Source organism: Musca autumnalis, unplaced genomic scaffold, assembly GCF_047663935.1.
Source record: "Musca autumnalis isolate F117 unplaced genomic scaffold, ASM4766393v1 scaffold_5, whole genome shotgun sequence".
NCBI lineage: Eukaryota > Metazoa > Arthropoda > Insecta > Diptera > Muscidae > Musca > Musca autumnalis.
In genome coordinates this window covers 209,252,095-209,270,376 of record NW_027412088.1, presented here as the reverse complement: position 1 = coordinate 209,270,376, position 18,282 = coordinate 209,252,095, and the positions used below count along the sequence as shown (strand labels likewise).

The window sequence follows — 18,282 nt, the reverse complement described above, 5'->3', positions numbered from 1 at the left end:
TGGTTGTGTTTCCTTCTTAATTCCACACACATTTCTTGTCCATTAGTTGAAAATCGCGTAAAAAACAGAAACAAAAAGGTAACAAATAACTGAAAGTCTGTATAAACAAACATTGTTTTGACATGCCTCTCTCTCCTTAATTTTGAAAATAGAAACATATAAAAATATATTGAAAATACAAAATTATTCAGAAATTATGGAAAAAATGAATGAAACGTGTGTAGTTAAATATAGAAGATACATTTGAAGGAAAGTCTATTGCTTTTCCTGTTCATTTAATGCATATTTTATGTGTTTTCGGTTCAAATTTACGTGAAAACAAGGAAACAAAAATGAAAGAAATTTTGTTTATGTTTCTGTTAATTACGAATGGTGTCGTGGAAACGGGTTAATTCGTGTACGTCGTTCGACAGACGAACAACGTAATTGAAACGCTCGTGTGAACATGACATTAAACATTTGATAATTATGACAAGTGGGTTGTGTTACGAGTATTTAAAAAATTGTTATATTTTTGAATATTTCTATCAGACTATTTGTATTACAAAAAATATTTGAGGATATGTGGAAAAAATACGAAACTTACCGTAATCATTTTCTGCAATCGCAATTAAAGTTTTTGACAGCATCGGCAATAAATGAAATTGCAAAATGTAAGTCAAAATATACAACTTTCTAATACATGTTGTTAATTGCTTCCCCTCTTCTAATCCTAAAGCATCGGTGGAACAACAAACTTCTAATGGATGTTGCTTAGATAACAAATCCACTTACTTTGCTGATCGTGCTCAATTGGCTTATGGTCTCAGAGCATTGCCCAAACTTATGAAAGAAATTGGAAGTGATGATGACGAAACCCAATTCAGAGCCATTAACTCATTATCGGAATTCGTCAGAAATCCCTTACATGCTCAAAGGGCAATAACGCAGTTTCAAATAGTTAGAAGGTAAGTCCAATTATACAAAATATTATTTGTGCATTTATTTAGATGAGTCTATAAATGACTTGTAATCAACTTCACACACGGTTGAGGGTACAAACAAAACACCTTTTCAACTGCCCAGCCAAACCTACTCATCTAACTCCAGTGGATCTGTGGTTAAATCCCATCGAAGCAGCCACTTTTCTGGAACTGGATATTGACCCAGAGCCAGATTGAACAGAAGAACGAACATACAAACATAATAATAAACACTGTTAAAGCAACAACGGTTGAGGTTATTACTTCTTTGTACTCCTACTTGTTTTTAAACGTGGGGACATACTTGGTAGATTTTTTACATATTGTTCTTATGAAGAATTGAAGTCAAGAAAAGTATGAGGGTATTAATTAATTTTAATTGGTATAAACTATATAAGCAAATTGTAAATGATATTATATTAGCATAACACCCCAGCGGTAGAACTACTCCTAGCACCTCGCTTATGAAGTATAAAAAACACAAATTACACACGTATAATACCTGTAATTGGCCCGATATCCTTGTTTATATAAGGCCCTCCTTAAAGATAGCGAAAGCATGTTATGTTGTCATAGGGAACGGACCATAGTCGACTCACGTATATTGGTGGCATTTACATTTTAGAGAAATGACTCTAAAATATATTTTTGAAAGTGGAATTAGGTGTTTTTTGCAATTATTTATAGTTTAATGCTTGAAATATAAGAAAATAAAAAGTTTATAAAAAAAATTTGAAAATACATAAGACACCTTAAAATTGTCTAAAGTGAGTGAGTCTAAAAGTGAGTAAAATTTTTAAACTGATATCAGTCCTACGTACTTCACCGTAGGGGTCGCGGGTCATAGGGGAGAAGCATGAATATGTGGGAAAGAGACAGAAACCTCCGAAATAATGGAAATTTCTTCACATTTCAGTTTTCGATTTAATCGAATTCGTAGACTAGAATGCAGTTACATCGTTTAATAGCAAAAGTCAGAAGTCTGGGTCCTGAAAAACATACGGCCACCACTGTATGTATTTGGAACGAGACATACATATTTTACACCTGAATAGACTACATTTTATATCTGAACCACACCAATATGCATTTGAATTATGACAAACACCCAATGTATCCCTGTTAGTCCATTACAACGCCTAAAGTTTTATTCTCAGATGTCAAAATATTTTCCTGCGCATACGTATGAAATATCAAGAAACCAAATTTAGAAACTCGGAATGTTTATTAACAATATTTTGTAAGTATAGAAATTTGTTTAAAAAATAAAAGAGGGGTTGATAACACTTTGCTGAGTCGTTTTTAGATTATATATCCAAACATTTAAATGGAGTCGATCAAATTGTACGCAGTAATCGTTTGTTGGATCAATTCTATGCAATAGTTGAAGCTCGTGAAATCCATATGGTTAAAACTGTGCAAATTTTAGCATTGCTTAGTGAACAACATTCTGGTGCAATCTATTTAATAAATTCATATAGTGTGTTGGATAAACTAAAGGGAATTTGGTCTCGTGATATTTGTGTTCCCTATTATCCCGATGAATTGTGGCTACATTTACAACATGTCTTGGAGCATATTCCCGATGCGGCAGTTGAATGTGGTTTCTTCGAAATATTACACAATCGAATTAAAGGACGACTCTTTCAGTTTCATCGTTATGATTTGAAATGTTTTGCTTTACTATGCCGTTCTGTAGGAGGGCGGAAACGTTTTATGGCAGTAGATGGTGTTAAGGAAATGTATGACATTCTCACAGATCCCTTTAAGAAATTGGATTCATATGAAAATGTGGTGCTTACTCTAATGCATGGAATTCTTTCTAAACCAGTTATGTGGAGATGTCGGGAGTTTACTGATTTACCATGGATTGTTACAGAACTGGTGAGCAGCACCGCCAATCAAAATATGCAGTTGTTTTGTTTTCAGGTTTGTATCGTCCTATGATGATCTCAAACATTTCTAATTAAAAAGGTAAATATTTTAGCTTCTATGTGGTCTAGCTGAAATGCCTTGTATCAAACGTTATATCAGAGTAAAATGTTTGGAATCTTTGAAGAGAATCGAATGCATGTCTTTGCCTAATAAGGAAGTACATGATGAATTGTTGTATAGGCTGCAAAGAGAAATCTACCACACTAGTGCCTTAAAATTAAAACAAATTTAAATGGTATGTTTTTAGAATATTTTGGGTAGGTATTATAACAAAGAAATGAATACAAATATCACAATTAAAAAAAAGCATTTGCTAAGTATGCCGCCTTAAAAATAATCTCTTAAATCGTCTGGTTCCACAGCTGTTCCCAAAATTCCATCATCATTAAGGGTTTGATTTGTACCAAATTCGATTCTGAAAAATATACATATGAATTTTAAAGGTAAGTACATTATCCTGATCTTGCTGTGTGGTTTATGAACTTATACTTACGAAGATTTCTTTCTAATATTAGAAACTATTTGAGGAATTGGTGTGTTATTGGAATTTACAAATTCCTTACAGAAGGCGTCTATAAAATTACTTTTGCTGAAATCTCCAGTTCTTTCTTTCGCTTCTATTGAAAATTCTAAGCCCTCATATAGTGTTTCTAATTTCAAATTTTTATACCAATCCTGTGATGTGACATAATTATATCTTTTAGCCACTTCCCCATCGTCTTCAACACTGTAATCTGCCAATTTCTGTATCACAAAAAGACGTGGCTTTTTGTCGAGAGTTGGATTTGTCTTGAACATAGTTAATAATTCCGTGTTGAGTAATATGTTTTCATTGTCACTGGTTCGAATGAACATATCGTTGGTGCTTTTGTTGTCCAATATTACAACAACTACATAACGAAACAGACCAAAATCCAGTTTTCTTACTAAAAGAATCATAAATGGTTTTTTAATGGTGAATTAAATTTAGTATTTAATATTTACATTTTTGTACTTGGAGTTGTATTTCCCTGCTTGAGAGATGATGAAATACACAAACACGATTATTCAGCTGGCCACTTTCGAATGCTTTCTCCAGTTTAGCTATCTGACCGTTGTAATTGTAGTCCTCAACCCAGTTGAATATAAAAACATTATTTTTGGAGACTGCCATCCCGTTTCTATCGTTGATTTGGATTTCTGCAGTGGTGTCACCGAGTCGAAAATATGTTCCAGTATGATGGAATTCTTTCCAAGTTATATTGTACTTTTGATTCATTTGATTCATGGTGAATGCCATGCCCAGGAGATGACCGATCACCTAAAAAGAAAATTGGGGAAAGCACCTTGCAAATCTTTTTGGATTTGTTTACAAAAATAAGTTCACGAACGAACTGTAGTTCAATTCAAAGAAGCAACTAGGGATACATAAATCGACTTGAAAAGAAAAATCGAAATGCAAGTCGAAACGTATTTGTATTTTGTAACGATCTTTATTTAACGGCCAAAATCGATAGAAATGGAAGGGCAATACTTTTTAAAATATATGCTTATCGACAATTGTAGTAAATTCTGTTGTTAACTTGTTAAATGTTTACAAAGTGTACTGCGTATATATTAAAAAGACGGTCAACCAAAAAAAAAACCAACTGGGAAATATTGAAACCCCACCCATTAAAATGTGTTTATTTTAAAAATTGTTCTTGAGATAAGCAAACGTACTATAACTTTCTCTTTCATCTTTGTTAGTCGAAGTCTGACTGACTTCCGTATCGTCAGTTGCTCGGCAAAACGTCAAAATTGCGCATTTTTAACGAAGGTAATAAGCAAGCATGTATCATTTTATTACTGATGCATTTAGTTGCATTTTCGAGAACAATGTATGACTGTGCAACTGAAATATTTTACGACGATACGGAAGTCAGCCTTTGTTACGAATAACACGATCTTCAGTCGAATGTCAGGTTATAAATGGAAACGATAACAAAATATATTTTTGGTTCAGATATTTCACGACAATTTGAGGTTTACAAAGCAAGACACCTTTTGAATTCTTTTATTCATTCGCTTTGTATAACTTCGTAATAGAAAGAAGATATTATTTTATCAGAAAATATTTGAAATACCAACCATTTATTTAAAGATTCTAATTTTGGATAGTGATTTTTGTGTAAAGTGAATAAATTATATAAATAAATATGGCCGATAACAAACATTTTGCATTCGAAGACGTTGGTGATATTGTATTTTTGAGCAGAAACTTAAATAATGGAATCGATGGTAATTATTAGTGGGGATTTATATAGGGATAGTTATAACAAAATTTTTACATATTTTTATATTTTTCAAAATCACCGAAGACCAACAGCTGCAGTCTTACCAGCAAAAACGTCGTGATATTGAGGAAAGAAGTCTACAATCTACCCAGAGATCCTTAGGTTTGCTTATCGATACTGAACAGGTAAGTTTCGTGGATAATTTGATGTGTCATGAATTTATTCGTCTATTTGAGGTCAGCAGTTGCCATCCCACAATTGAATTACTCATTAATATTCAACAATTTTACATTTTTTCTGCAGGTTGGAAATTCCACAGCGGTTGAATTAGCTAAACAACGAGAACAACTCGAGAGAACAAACAAAAACATAGATGATATTAAGGCCTCTTTGGGAAACAGTCAACGTCATTTGAATAGCATGAAAAGTGTTTCCAGAAGTATATTTGGAACTAGAGAAACTACAGTGCTCACGAATAATGAAAGAAAATTTCCAATTAATCTTAATGATGTTAATGATATTAACATATCTACAGAAAGGGTGAAGCCATTAACCACGTTATCTGATAAGTATGACGGGAACCCCATTCCACGTAAATGCATGGATAGATCAAATCAAAAAGAAAGTTGCAACAATCCATTTGAGAAACAATTGCAAGCAAATTTAATGGAAATGAGCAATAACTTATCCCGACTGAAAGGGCTGGCAACAGAATTAGGTTCCGAACTTGATTCTCAGAATGTATTTCTGGATAAAATGACACGCAAACTAGAAGACGTCGATATAAATTTGTCGCACCATAACAAAGATGTCTCGAAGCTTTTGGGCAAAAAGTAGTAGCCCCAGCAAGATTTTCAAATTAGTAAAAAAATATACCCAGTAAACCAGCAACTGTAATCGAAACAAAGATATCGAAATAAATTGTAAAAATTAGTAGATTCTTGCAGATCTAGAACAAATCAATATTAAACAAATATTTTGAATTGAAAAAAAAAAAAATAAACTAAATTTGATAGCACATCGTATGGTTCCTGCAGAATGCCTAAATAACCAGTCAATTTACATCAAAATGAAGCTATTAATTAGAAAACAAATATCTTAAAAATGGTATGGAATGAGGGAGGATTGAGCATCAATTATAAGCTCATGGAAGTTTGGATAATTATTTATTTAAAATACATATGGTTACTAAATTGTCAGGTACACACCTATTGGTGCCAATTAAAATATTTAAATAAAATGAAATGAAATGAAAATATTTATCACCACACAGTGGTAAGGGGGTATTATGTCTTTGTGCATTTGTATGTAACATACAAAAAGAAACGAAATAGAACCACAGTTCCTTTTGGGGATATACATATAATCACTTTCTGAGTCGATTTATGCGTGTCCGTCCGTCTGTCTGTCTTTCCGTCTGTCCATGTATTTTTGTTCGCAACATACAGGTCGCATTTTTTGTCCGATTCAGCTCATAATTGGGGACTACAACTTTTTTAGCCATAGGAAGAACGCTATTGCTTTTAGTGAAAATAGGTTCAGATTTGGATATAGCTCCCATATATATTTTCGCCCGATTTCACGTATTTGCTGCACCAAACACGCTATATACGTCCAATTTTGATGAAACTTTGAATGTGTGACTGAATTTTGTCTACAAATAAGTGTGCAAAATTATATTGAAATCGGTCCGGATTTGGATATAGCTCCCATATATGTATATTTTCGGCCGATTTCACGTATTTCCTGTACCACACACGCTATACATGTCCGATTTCGATGAAATTTGGAATGTGTGACTGAATTCAGTCTAGAAATAAATGAGCCAAATTATATCGAAGTCGGTTCAGATTTGGATATAGCTCCCATATATATGTTCGCCCGATTTCGCGTATTTGCTGCACCAAACACGCTATATACGTCCGATTTTGATGAAATTTGGAATGTTTGACTGAATTCGGTCTAGAAATATGTGTGCCAAATTATATCGAAATCGGTTCCGATTTGGATATAGCTCCCATATATATATTTTCGGCCGATTTTACGTATTTTATGTACCAAACACGCTATATTTTTCCGATTGCGATGAAATTTGGAATGTGTGACCGAATTTAGTCTAGAAATAAATGTGCCAAATTATATAGAAATCTGTTCAGATTTGGATATAGCTCCCATATATATTTTCGGCCGATTTCACGTATTTTCTGTACCAAACACGCTATATATTTCCGATTTCAATGATATTTGGAATGTGTGACTGAATTCGGTCTGGAAATAAATGTGCCAAATTATATCAAAATCGGTTAAGATCTGGATATAGCTCCGATTTATATTTGACATATTCACAGTGGTGTAGGGTATCATATAGTCGCCCACCCCCCACCTTTAACCCTTTCCTTACTGGTTTATTAATAAAGATACGAAAATTCTGATTGGACCAAAATTCGTTTTGAAGAAAACTGAATGCAATGACAGGCTCATATTTTTTATTTTTTTTGCATATTTTGCATATGCACAAAATATGCAGAAAATATGCAAAATATGCAAGTAATTTTTTTGACGAAAATATTATGTCTTAGTGATGTATATTCAAATCTAATATGTGGATATTCAAAACGTATACTTCTAATTATAGTTATATTCCAGAACCTGGAATCGTAAATGGTACTGTAGTACTTTTTTCCCATTTTGTGCTAAAAAACGAACCCGTTTTCCAAAAACTAGAAAAAATTCCGCTTTTATCTAAACAAAAATTGCGATGACTAATTCTAGCTCCGTTGTGAAAACTGATTTAAGTCTTATTAGTCCAGATTTATTGCTGCGGCAGAATATCTGGAGAGTCTCAATAACATAATAATCTGCAAAAAACTTAATTTAGAACGCTTTTTTGATGATTTTCCAAATTTTATTGACGATTTTCGGCAAAAAAAAACACTTGCATATTTAGCATATTTTTTGCATATTTAGCATATTTTTTGCATATATTTTGCATATTTTTTGCATATTTTTGATATGATATCGAAAAATTGACCCTCAAAACGCCTAGATCCAAAATTTGAGTCCAATCGCATAAGAAATAAAAAACATGCTAATCTTTTATGCAACCCCTATTTTTGGTCCGATTCATGTAAAATTTTGGGACTGGGCATGTTTTTGGCTTCTGATTCAATTGCAATCGAAACATATGACATATGCAACAAATATTTCAATAATAGGTACAAAAATTTTTGTATGTACAATTTTTCTGTTTAAAATTCTTTTCAGACAAGTCAATAAAATAGAGAAATGTTTAACCACAGCCTCAACCTTCAAAATACCGAAAGAAGACTTAATACCAATTTTCAGCCATTTTGGTGGGATATTGAGGTCACAACCTTTAAAATACCGGAAATCGGGAGGTACCGTACTATGGGGGCTATATGAAGACATGGATCTATACCGACAAATTTCAGGTGGAAAGTTTTATACCCCCAAAGAAGACTTAATACCAAATTTCACCCATTTCGGAGGGATATTGAGGCCACAACCTTCTAAATACCAGAAATCCGGAGGTACCGTTCTATGGTGGCTATATGAAGACGTGGACCTATACCGACAAATTTCAGGTGGAATGTTTTCTACCCCCAATGAAGACTAAATACCAAATTTCAGTCATTTCGGTGGGATATTGAGGCGGCAGCTTTCAAAATACCGAAAATCGGGTGGTACCGTTCTATGGGGGCTATATGAAGACGTGGATCTATACTAAAAAATTTCAGGTGGAAAGTTTTATACTCCCAACGAAGACTTTATACAAAATGTCAGCCATTTTAGTGTGATTTGAAGGCACAACCTTCAAAATATCGGAAATCGGGAGGTATCGTTCTATGGGAGCTACATGAAGGCCTGAACCTAAACCGACAAATTTTAGGTGGAAAGTTGTTTACCCCCAAGAAAGACTTCATACCAAATTTCAGCCATTTCGAAGGGATATTGAGGCCACAACCTTCAAAATATCGGAAATTGGGAGGTACCGTACTATGGGGGCTATATGAAGACATGGATCTATACCGACAAATTTCAGGTGGAAAGTTTTATACCCCCAAAGAAGACTTAACAACAATAGGAACATGTTAAATTTATGATTTCAGGTTTATATGCTATGTAATATATTTTTTGGCCATGAAGGCTTTGATATTACTGAAGAATAAATAAATAAATAAATAAATAAATAAATAAATAAATAAATAAATAAATAAATAAATAAATAAATAAATAAATAAATAAATAAATAAATAAATAAATAAATAATACCAAATTTCACCCATTTCGGAGGGATATTGAGGCCACAACCTTCTAAATACCAGAAATCCGGAGGTACCGTTCTATGGTGGCTATATGAAGACGTGGACCTATACCGACAAATTTCAGGTGGAATGTTTTCTACCCCCAATGAAGACTAAATACCAAATTTCAGTCATTTCGGTGGGATATTGAGGCTGCAGCTTTCAAAATACCGAAAATCGGGTGGTACCGTTCTATGGGGGCTATATGAAGACGTGGATCTATACTAAAAAATTTCAGGTGGAAAGTTTTATACTCCCAACGAAGACTTTATACAAAATGTCAGCCATTTTAGTGTGATTTGAAGGCACAACCTTCAAAATATCGGAAATCGGGAGGTATCGTTCTATGGGAGCTACATGAAGGCCTAGGTTCAACCGACAAATTTTAGGTGGAAAGTTGTTTACCCCCAAGAAAGACTTAATATCAAATTTCAGCCATTTCGAAGAGATATTGAGGCCACAACCTTTAAAATATCAGAAATCAGGAGGTACCGTTCTATGGGGGCTTTATGAAGACGTGAACCTATACCATGAAATTTTAGGTGGAAAGTTTTATACCCCCAACGAAGACTAAATACCAAATTTCAGTCACTTCGGTGGGATATTTCAAAATACCGAAAATCGGGACGTAGCGTTATATGGGGGCTATATGAAGACGTGGACCTATACTGACAAATTTCAGGTGGAAAGTTTTATACTCCCAACGAAGACTATGGGGGCTATATGAAGACCCATGCGTACAAATTTCAGGTGTAAAGTTTCATACCGCTAACGAAGACTTAATACCACATTTCAGCCATTTCGGTGGTATTTTTAGAAAATCGGGAGGTACCGTTCTATGGGGGCTATATGAAGACGTGGATCCATGCGGACAAATTTCAGGTGTAAAGTTTCATACCCATAAAGAATTTTTTCAAGTAAAACTTACCACATAGTGAAAGATATCGGTGGTATTTTCTCAAAAATTATTTGTAATGGTCGAAAATCATCGTACGTATTTCAAAGCAACTAATATCCATAGCACGGGTACTATTTTTAGAAATTAATGTAAAAATAATCTGATGCAGCGAAGGAAATAAGACCAAATCTTTTGGAAACATGCTAAAAACCACTTTTATGGATTGGTATGGTCTTCATTTGTGTTATCCAGAACTAGAGCTACAAGTTTGCCAAAGATCCAAAAATAAAAATCCAATCGGTTTCCGAGATATGAAACCAACAACTTATAAACATAAACTAAGATTAGCCGGCTGTAGATGAAGCCATAAAGTGTAATATTTAAGTGAGGTCTGGAACCTTATAAGCATTCGCCTGATTCAGATAATTAAATTCCATTAAGAATTTCGTACATAGCAGTTCCGCACTGCTATTATTTTGCACGGTACTGTATTTCATTGATGTACTTCAGAAATATCTCCTAATAATCAATAATTGGCCTGTTCCTTTACTTTAAAAATGGTAACAGTGGCAAAAATGGTAAAAGTGGTGAACTGCTATCGTATAAATTGTATGCTTGTTAAAGTAAAGGAACGCTTTGCAGGTTAAAATGGTAAGACATGGTAACCTCAGGCAGGTAAAGGAACAGAGCTATTGTGAAAACATTGGAATTCGGTCGAGCTTTTGCAGTATACATATGTATCAGTCAGTGGCAACCAGTGGATATCGAAATAATCTGTATGAATATAAATATGAAAACGTTCTTTTTCTATGGAAAATTATGGCTTTTTGTAAAAGTGAACAATTTTTAAACTTGAGAAGAGTGGAGACATTCTCCTTTTCTGCTTTGTCCCAAAAGTATATAAATACTTTTTGTCCCAAAATACATCTGTTTCCCCTAAAAAGTTATCACTGACAAGAGATTCAATTCTCATTTGTGCGAGAGAGAAAATGCTATTTGTGTAGAGCTTTTACATGTAAACAAATGAAACTTTTAAAACCGTTTGGCAATAAAAAGCTTTACCGATTCGCAACATACACGAGACAATTTATTATTTAAGCATCGTTCATCTTCTGATGAAGTTTAGTTTTCGATGAACTCGTGAGTAGCTTGTTGGGGAGCTCATTTTATTGTCATCTTTTGAAGCGAATTAGGATTACGGATTACAATAACACTGCCAATATAGTAAAGTGTCAAAAATAATAATAGTATTCGGTTAAAAAAATAAAACAACAAAATAAAAATCCACACAGAGAAGCTTTTCCATCTGACAAACGGCGACTTGAATTGTGTTGCTTCGGTTGGTTTTGATTTGTTTTCTTTTTTCACTTTCCTTTTCGTCCTTCTTCTTCCGCTTCGTTTTACTACAACTGCTCGACAAAAACATTGTATCACTCGCGTCAGCCTCGTCGGTCGGGTATTTCGTTTTGTTTTGATGATGTTAATGCTGCTGATGTGATTTTAGTTTCAGTCAGTTATCAAACAAAGTTCGAGCTCGTCGGTTGGCCATTTTCTACGGTGCACGGATAATTTCGTCTGTGTAGTTGAAAAATCCGTTCGTTCATTATCCAGTTCATGTTTTTATGTCGTCGTCATCGTCGCATTCAAGCTTAAGTGAATTTCTGTGCTGAAAAATATATGCTATGCAAATTATGAAAAAGTGAAAATTAACAAAAAATTATTTGTAAAAACGTAATCTTGTGCTATAAAATAAAGTAAAATACAACAACAAAGTGTTGAAAAGTAATATTGAAAAGTAAAGTTGTTATGTTATCCTTTTAAGTAAACCTAAATGACATCTATAAAACGTTTACAGAATAACACGTGCCATGATAACTGAATGAGGACACAGCCATATTACGTTTGAAGTTTGACCTAGGAATTTACAATTTGCATACAAATTTGTTGTCGCATTTAAAGTGAATGAAAAAAGCTACATACACACTTGACATCACGAGTTATTAAACAAGAAACTCGCCTTGTAATATTTAAAAATTCTATGTCTTGACTTAGAAATCGTAGAACATTTTTACTGGGCCTGAAGTCAATTTAAAACCCCTAAATCGGAGGAACACTTTTATGGAAGTTTTTCTAAATCGGATACCTTTAAAGTTGATTAACTGTAGCGAGGATTTCTTCCTATTGAGACTTGAATATTCTCAACTAGGCCCAATTCGTTTGGAAAATTGTTGGACTGGAGGTTTTCTATCTCAGCAGTATTTGAATCGTCCAACCTGTAGGCTTTAGAATCATTTGTGCAAGTTTTCGTTCACTTAATTAGTTTGTACGCTGATGTGATTAGAAGGAGGTTAGACTAAATATTGTCACCATAAATGGCCAAAGATGTAACTCCAAAAAATCAAAATTCGTTTTTTATTGAATCTGATACACAAAACTAAAACACAGGCTCTTGTAAAATTTCAAGCTTCTGCGTTTAAAAATAACGATCCTATTCAAGAAGTGTCATTTCGGAAAAGGGACTAACATTGCAGACATTGTTGTAATGAAGGACGCCAAAACCAAGCGTTCCGCGGTTTTGGTTCTTTTTTTTCTTTTTATTTATAATTTTTTAAATCATTTTTTTAATGAAAGATCCCAAAACCACGCGTTTCCGCGGTTTGGTTTCATTACTTATACCCCGGTTACACTTAACCGGATTAACCCAGTGGGTTTGGGTTTCAAGTGTAAATTCCATAGCGCAAATGTCAAATAAATCCTCATGATGTGGGTTAACCCGACAAAAAAAACTCTAGTGTAACAGTACTGTTACTCCTATTCGTACATGATTGATAATACCAAAATGCGCGCCCTCATCAGATTTATATTCTATAAAACAGTTTACATTTTATAAAGTTTTAGAAGATGTGGGCATAAATGATGACGATATAATTGTTCCACAAACATCCCAGAAGGGACAAGGGTGACGAAGTCTTTAACCCACTTAGCGCCGAGATTTTTTTTTTGCGAGAAAACTTAAAATTGTTTATGAAAATTATATTTTTGGGACTTTTTAAGCATTTTTTAAAAAGTAACTTTTTTCTCTAAAACGTATAGTTTTCCTACAATCGGGCCTTCTTTTAAAAGTGGCAAAAACTTTGGAGGGTAATATTGGTGTATCCTTACATGCCAATCCCTTGGTTTTTGATTGAGAAAATACTCTTACTATAATCCTAACAAATCCCGGACTTTATATGATTCTAGCATTTATGATTAAATTTTTATCGCATATTTAAATTTTTCATCAAAAGTCGAAAATTACAAAAAAGTCGATTTTTTTGTATAGCTTGGGTTTTAGACCAATTGCGTGGAAATGCGTAGATCAAATGAAGCGTTATGAGCGTGAAATGATAGATAACACACCATACTTTAACAAAATGCAAAAAACCCCACACAAATATTTGAAAAAACCAGAGTTTTACGTCAATTTTTGCAACCATTTTTTGTGGCGTTTAAACGACCAGTGGCTTTATCTGGGTTAACTACCTCAAAATTATAGGTACCAACTTTCACAGTTGGTCCGAGATCTATGGACGCTTTGCGCGTCGACACCATCAATTTGGTCTTTTCGCCGTTTACCGCCAGACCCACTTTCGCAGTTTCTGCTTCGACCTTCCTAAAGGTATCAGTTACTTCCTTTACTGATCGTCCCATGATGTCTGTCTATGTCATCAGCATAAGCAAGTAACATGTGGCTATTGGTGTAAATTGTGCCATTTCTTTTGACATTTGCATCTCGTATTACCTTTTCCAGCAAAATGTTGAATAGGTCATACGAAAGGCTGTCTCCTTGTCTGAAACCTCTTTTGGTACCAAACTCTTCGGAGAGGTTCTTTCCAATTTTAAATGAGGACCTCGTGTCAGTAAAAGTCATTTTACAAAGCCGGATGAGCTTTGCGGAGATCCCAAATTCAGACATGGCTTGGAATACCTTTGAATGCAGCGGGCTGTCGAAGGCTGCTTTATAATCGACAAAAAGGTGTCGATCTGCATCTCTTGGGTCTTTTCCAGGATTTGCCGCAGGGTAAATATCTGGTCAATGGTGGACTTGCCAGGTCTAAAGCCGCATTGGTATGGTCCAATTATCTCGTTGAGCATAGGCTTTAGTCGTTCGCACAATATCCCTGACACGATCTTGTAGGCAATAGGGAGCAGACTTATGACCCTATAGTTAGAGCGTACAGTCTTAACTTCCTTCTTGTGGACGGGGCACAGGATACTCAGGTTCCAATCGTCGGGTACTCGTTCTTCCTGCCAGATGGTGCTAACTAGCTGATGAATACACCTTATCAGCGTGTCGCCTCCGGTTTTGAACAGCTCGACTGGTAAGCCATCGACTCCTGCTGCCTTATTATTCTTCAGCCGATTTATTGCTGTCTTTACCTCATCTTGGTTGGGCGGTATACATTCTATACCATCTTCTGGGATTGGGACTGTAGTATCTTCGTCGTCTTCGCTGCTACTGGATAACAACAGTTTCGAAAAATGTTCTTTCCATATCCTGAGTACACTATCTGTATCAGTTACCAAATTACCTTGGTGGTCTCTACAGGAGGATGTGCCTGTACCAAAGCCATCAGTTTGATGCTTGACTCTTTGGTAGAATTTTCGGACTTCATTCTGGCTCCTGTTCATCTCGATTTTTTCACACTCCCGCTTTCCATCTCTCTCTTTTTCCTGCGGAAAAGACGTTTCTCCTCTCTCCTTTTCTCCCTGTATCTCTCTCGTGCGCTACACGTTGCTACGGATTGTAAAGTAGCCCTATATGCCGCATTTTTCTCTTCGGTGGCAGCACGACACTCCTGATCATACCATGGATTCCTTGGTGGAGGTCTCTGGTATCCAAGTATGGATTTTGCGGCTGTTTGCATGGAGTGGGCAATATTTTGCCATTGTCCTGATAATTTATCGGGACGAGGAGTGCTTTGATTAAGCGGTTGGGTCAGTTGAGTGGAATATGCTGTGGCTATCTGTTGTGATTGCAGCTTACCGATGTCTAACTTTCGTGTTGTGTCTGTTCGTACTTTGTTTGCTACGTTTAAGCGGGTGCGTACCTTTGCTGCAACAAGGTAGTGGTCCGAATCAATGTTTGCGCCTCGGAACGATCGTACATCCAACACGCTCGATGAATGTCTTCCATCTATCACAACATGATCAATTTGGTTTCTTGTTTTCTGATCTGGAGACAGCCATGTGCCCTTATGAATATCGAGATGATTAAATCTGGTACTGCTAACTACCATGCTTTTTTGCAGCTGCAAAGTCTATCAGCCTCATACCATTGTTAGATGTTTCACTGTGGAGACTGAATTTCCCGACTGTTGGGCCAAAGATATTCTCCTTTCCAAATTTGGCATTAAAATCGCCTAGAATGATTTTAATGTCATGGGCAGGGCAACGGTCATATGTTTCTTCTAAGCGATCGTAAAATATATCTTTGGTCAGTTCGTCCTTTTCTTCAGTAGGAGCATGAGCGCAAATAAAGCTGATGTTGAAGAATTTACCTTTTATTCGAATTACAGCAAGTCTTTCATTCACTGGGGTGAAGCTGGATACCAGATGTTTAGCCGCATACGAATCCGCAACCAAACTCATGCTTTACGTCATGGCAGCTGTAATACAGTGCGTCACCTTTAGGTGTTGTTGTGACGCCTTTCCCAATCCATCGTATTTCCTGTATGGCAGTAATATCGGCCTTGTACATTTCAAGTACGTCTGCCAATGCGAAGACTGCACCTTCTCTATAAAGAGTGCGAACATTCCAGGTGCAGATTCGCAGATCATGGTCCTTAAAACGCAGATCATGGTCCTTCCAGAAGTAATTAATTAAATTTCAGCTGAGGACTTAATTAAATTTAAATTAAAATTAAATAAACAGCAATTTAACATAAACCGTTCAGTTTCGAATATTTGGAGGTGATCTCTAGCTGAAAAGAGTCAAGTAAGCTTTTTAAGGTATAGAATTTTTTCAACATTTTTGTTCTTGGATACGTCAAGGAAAAGTGCTTATAAAGTGTTGAACATTTTTGCAAATTTGATAATGCTGGCCTAACTAGAATCGTTGGCAATTTTCTGATCGAAAGCGACTTCCTTGTTTTGTGGAAATGCAGACAGCAATTTCGCTTATTATCACAAAATTGGTATGAATTTCTTCCTAATCTAATTAAATTGTTGTTTAAAGTCAAAAGAAAAGTGTCAAGAAAAATACACACATAATTCATTAATCGAATAATAACCACAAACAGAATTTGTGCTTTAAGTAACTAGCAAAACAGAGAAATAACGAAAGATTATCCAAGATAAACGCAACAATTATGTTGCTTAAACGTACAACAAAAACAACTGCAACAAGCTCAACTATGAAAAGAAAATTGTCATCCTCAACGTCCTCATCGAGATTGTCGTCGTCGTCATCGCTGTCGTCGTCCACACAGTTATTATTGCCATTGTGGCAAAATATCAATTTTAATAAAACCAATGACATAACAAAAACAACAACAAAACCAATAATAACACTACCAAACAACATACAAAATCAGTGTAAATATGAAACAACAATAACAACAGCAGCAGTAGCAACAAGAAAATCGTCATCATCTCAACCACCATCATCATCGCAGTCATTGACAAGAGCTCCTAGAAAACTTTGCAACAATACAAATAGCAGCCGCATCAGAGTGGCTCAAATCGACAACAGAAAGCAATATTATAGCCAACTAACAACACTTGAATGGAACAGCAACAACAACAGCAACAATAGTATCGGCAACAATTTCAACATCACTGCTAACAACATAAAAAATTGTAAACATAATAGCAACGACAGCCGTCGGAACAGGAGTAGCAAAGGACGACCCATCGTCAGTAGTTCTTGTTGTTGGCAGTGGCGGTCACTGTCAGTGGGCACTTCCTCCACTTGGATATTTTGCCTTTGGTTATGGATTGCAATTTCATCATTGGTATTTGTCCAATGTATACCGTCACCATCGTCATCAATACAGCAGCCACAAAAACGAGGTAAGTTCTTGAGTTTCGTTTTTTTTCTCCTTCTGTGTTTTTCTATATTGCACTGCTGCTGCGAGGAAAGTGCAAGAAATCGTATTGAACAGAAAGAACATGAATGAAAGTGGTTGTGTTTGCTTTACAAACGAGAACCACCGATTGCCTAGCTTAAGGATGTTTTTTTTTTGTTGTAAAATATGTAGCATATTGTTTGGAGGTGTTTGGCTAAAAAACGGTTTTTAGTAGCCCAAAAAATCAAATGTTATTGAAAATTTATCAAATAAAATCGGTTTAAAAGCTGACTTGTAGGTATCGTAGATAGCCAATGATACTAAGTCCCAATTTACATTAGGCGAGTTTACTTGCGGCAATTGTCAGTTTGTGGGTGAGAGAGGGTGTTGAGAGGCAAAGGGTTACCATATACCTCACCTCTCTCTCCATCAAACTGACAATTGCCGCAAGTAAACTCGCCTAATGTAAATTGGGACTAAGCAATTGTCTTGTTTGAGTTTATAATGCAAAGTTAAGGATTTAGTTTATGGTACATGGTTCTCCAACAAGAGGTGTTATTTTGAATTCTCCGCTATTTCGATAGATGTCATTTTTAAAGATTTTTTATAGCATTTGATAAGTAGAAACTACACTACACTGCAATTATTAAAAGTTACTACAAAAATGGTGACAATCTTGCAGTCATAGGTCGCAAAACTAAAGCGTGTTTGTGTTGTCGTAAAGCACCTTGTCGGACCGTAATACTGAAATTGGTGAAACGATTCTAGCTGTAGGGACAAGTTAGTGATGTGGAGAATAAAACCCGTGCATGTCGTTCAAGAACAACAGAGAATATTGCTGCTGTAACACAATGTGTT

The 18,282-nt window shown here is 35.2% G+C and overlaps 4 protein-coding genes across 13 annotated transcripts in view; 3 read left to right on the top strand and 1 right to left on the bottom strand.

Moving 5' to 3' along the window:
• The first annotated feature begins 62 nt into the window (after nucleotides 1-62).
• LOC141387005 (uncharacterized) lies at nucleotides 63-3,340 on the top strand. Its single transcript, XM_073956010.1, has 7 exons — nucleotides 63-78; nucleotides 532-653; nucleotides 719-947; nucleotides 2,120-2,202; nucleotides 2,269-2,891; nucleotides 2,950-3,132; nucleotides 3,260-3,340. Exons 2-6 carry the CDS (start codon nucleotides 563-565, stop codon nucleotides 3,127-3,129), a joined length of 1,206 nt encoding a protein of 401 aa, XP_073812111.1. The 5' UTR covers nucleotides 63-78; nucleotides 532-562; the 3' UTR covers nucleotides 3,130-3,132; nucleotides 3,260-3,340.
• LOC141387006 (uncharacterized) lies at nucleotides 3,131-4,297 on the bottom strand. Its single transcript, XM_073956011.1, has 3 exons — nucleotides 3,882-4,297; nucleotides 3,391-3,823; nucleotides 3,131-3,312 (listed from the first exon to the last, which is right to left on the bottom strand). The coding sequence occupies exons 1-3, from the start codon at nucleotides 4,174-4,176 to the stop codon at nucleotides 3,225-3,227; spliced, it is 816 nt and encodes a 271-aa protein (XP_073812112.1). The 5' UTR covers nucleotides 4,177-4,297; the 3' UTR covers nucleotides 3,131-3,224.
• A 721-nt stretch (nucleotides 4,298-5,018) lies between these two features.
• LOC141387007 (synaptosomal-associated protein 29-like) lies at nucleotides 5,019-6,098 on the top strand. The gene is made up of 3 exons (XM_073956012.1): nucleotides 5,019-5,156; nucleotides 5,237-5,337; nucleotides 5,456-6,098. The coding sequence occupies exons 1-3, from the start codon at nucleotides 5,075-5,077 to the stop codon at nucleotides 5,987-5,989; spliced, it is 717 nt and encodes a 238-aa protein (XP_073812113.1). The 5' UTR covers nucleotides 5,019-5,074; the 3' UTR covers nucleotides 5,990-6,098.
• A 5,396-nt stretch (nucleotides 6,099-11,494) lies between these two features.
• LOC141387003 (uncharacterized) overlaps nucleotides 11,495-18,282 on the top strand; it is a 321,944-nt gene continuing 315,156 nt past the window's right edge. Inside the window, exons 1-2 of one of the 10 annotated variants that reach the window (XM_073956005.1) lie at nucleotides 11,495-11,714; nucleotides 16,593-17,428. In XM_073956005.1, coding sequence (XP_073812106.1) covers nucleotides 16,726-17,428 — 703 coding nt within the window. In that variant the 5' untranslated portion in view covers nucleotides 11,495-11,714; nucleotides 16,593-16,725. Of the gene's footprint in view, nucleotides 12,171-16,337; nucleotides 16,353-16,408; nucleotides 16,552-16,592; nucleotides 17,429-18,282 lie in introns of those variants that run through there. The other 9 variants (XM_073956002.1, XM_073956006.1, XM_073956003.1 and 6 more) reach the window with 9 other exon arrangements.

Excerpts from the sequence above, each read along its gene's own strand:
- LOC141387005 (XM_073956010.1), top strand. The coding sequence starts at position 563 with ATGTGGAAAAAATACGAAACTTACCGTAATCATTTTCTGCAATCGCAA. Across the intron at positions 948-2,119 it reads CAGTTTCAAATAGTTAGAAG|ATGTCAAAATATTTTCCTGC; the intron begins GTAAGTCCAATT and ends TTTTATTCTCAG. Across the intron at positions 2,892-2,949 it reads TGCAGTTGTTTTGTTTTCAG|CTTCTATGTGGTCTAGCTGA; the intron begins GTTTGTATCGTC and ends TAAATATTTTAG.
- LOC141387006 (XM_073956011.1), bottom strand. The coding sequence starts at position 4,176 with ATGGCATTCACCATGAATCAAATGAATCAAAAGTACAATATAACTTGG. Across the intron at positions 3,824-3,881 it reads ACAACTCCAAGTACAAAAAT|TAAGAAAACTGGATTTTGGT; the intron begins GTAAATATTAAA and ends TGATTCTTTTAG. Across the intron at positions 3,313-3,390 it reads AATATTAGAAAGAAATCTTC|AATCGAATTTGGTACAAATC; the intron begins GTAAGTATAAGT and ends TATATTTTTCAG.
- LOC141387007 (XM_073956012.1), top strand. The coding sequence starts at position 5,075 with ATGGCCGATAACAAACATTTTGCATTCGAAGACGTTGGTGATATTGTA. Across the intron at positions 5,157-5,236 it reads CTTAAATAATGGAATCGATG|ACCAACAGCTGCAGTCTTAC; the intron begins GTAATTATTAGT and ends AAATCACCGAAG. Across the intron at positions 5,338-5,455 it reads TGCTTATCGATACTGAACAG|GTTGGAAATTCCACAGCGGT; the intron begins GTAAGTTTCGTG and ends TTTTTTCTGCAG.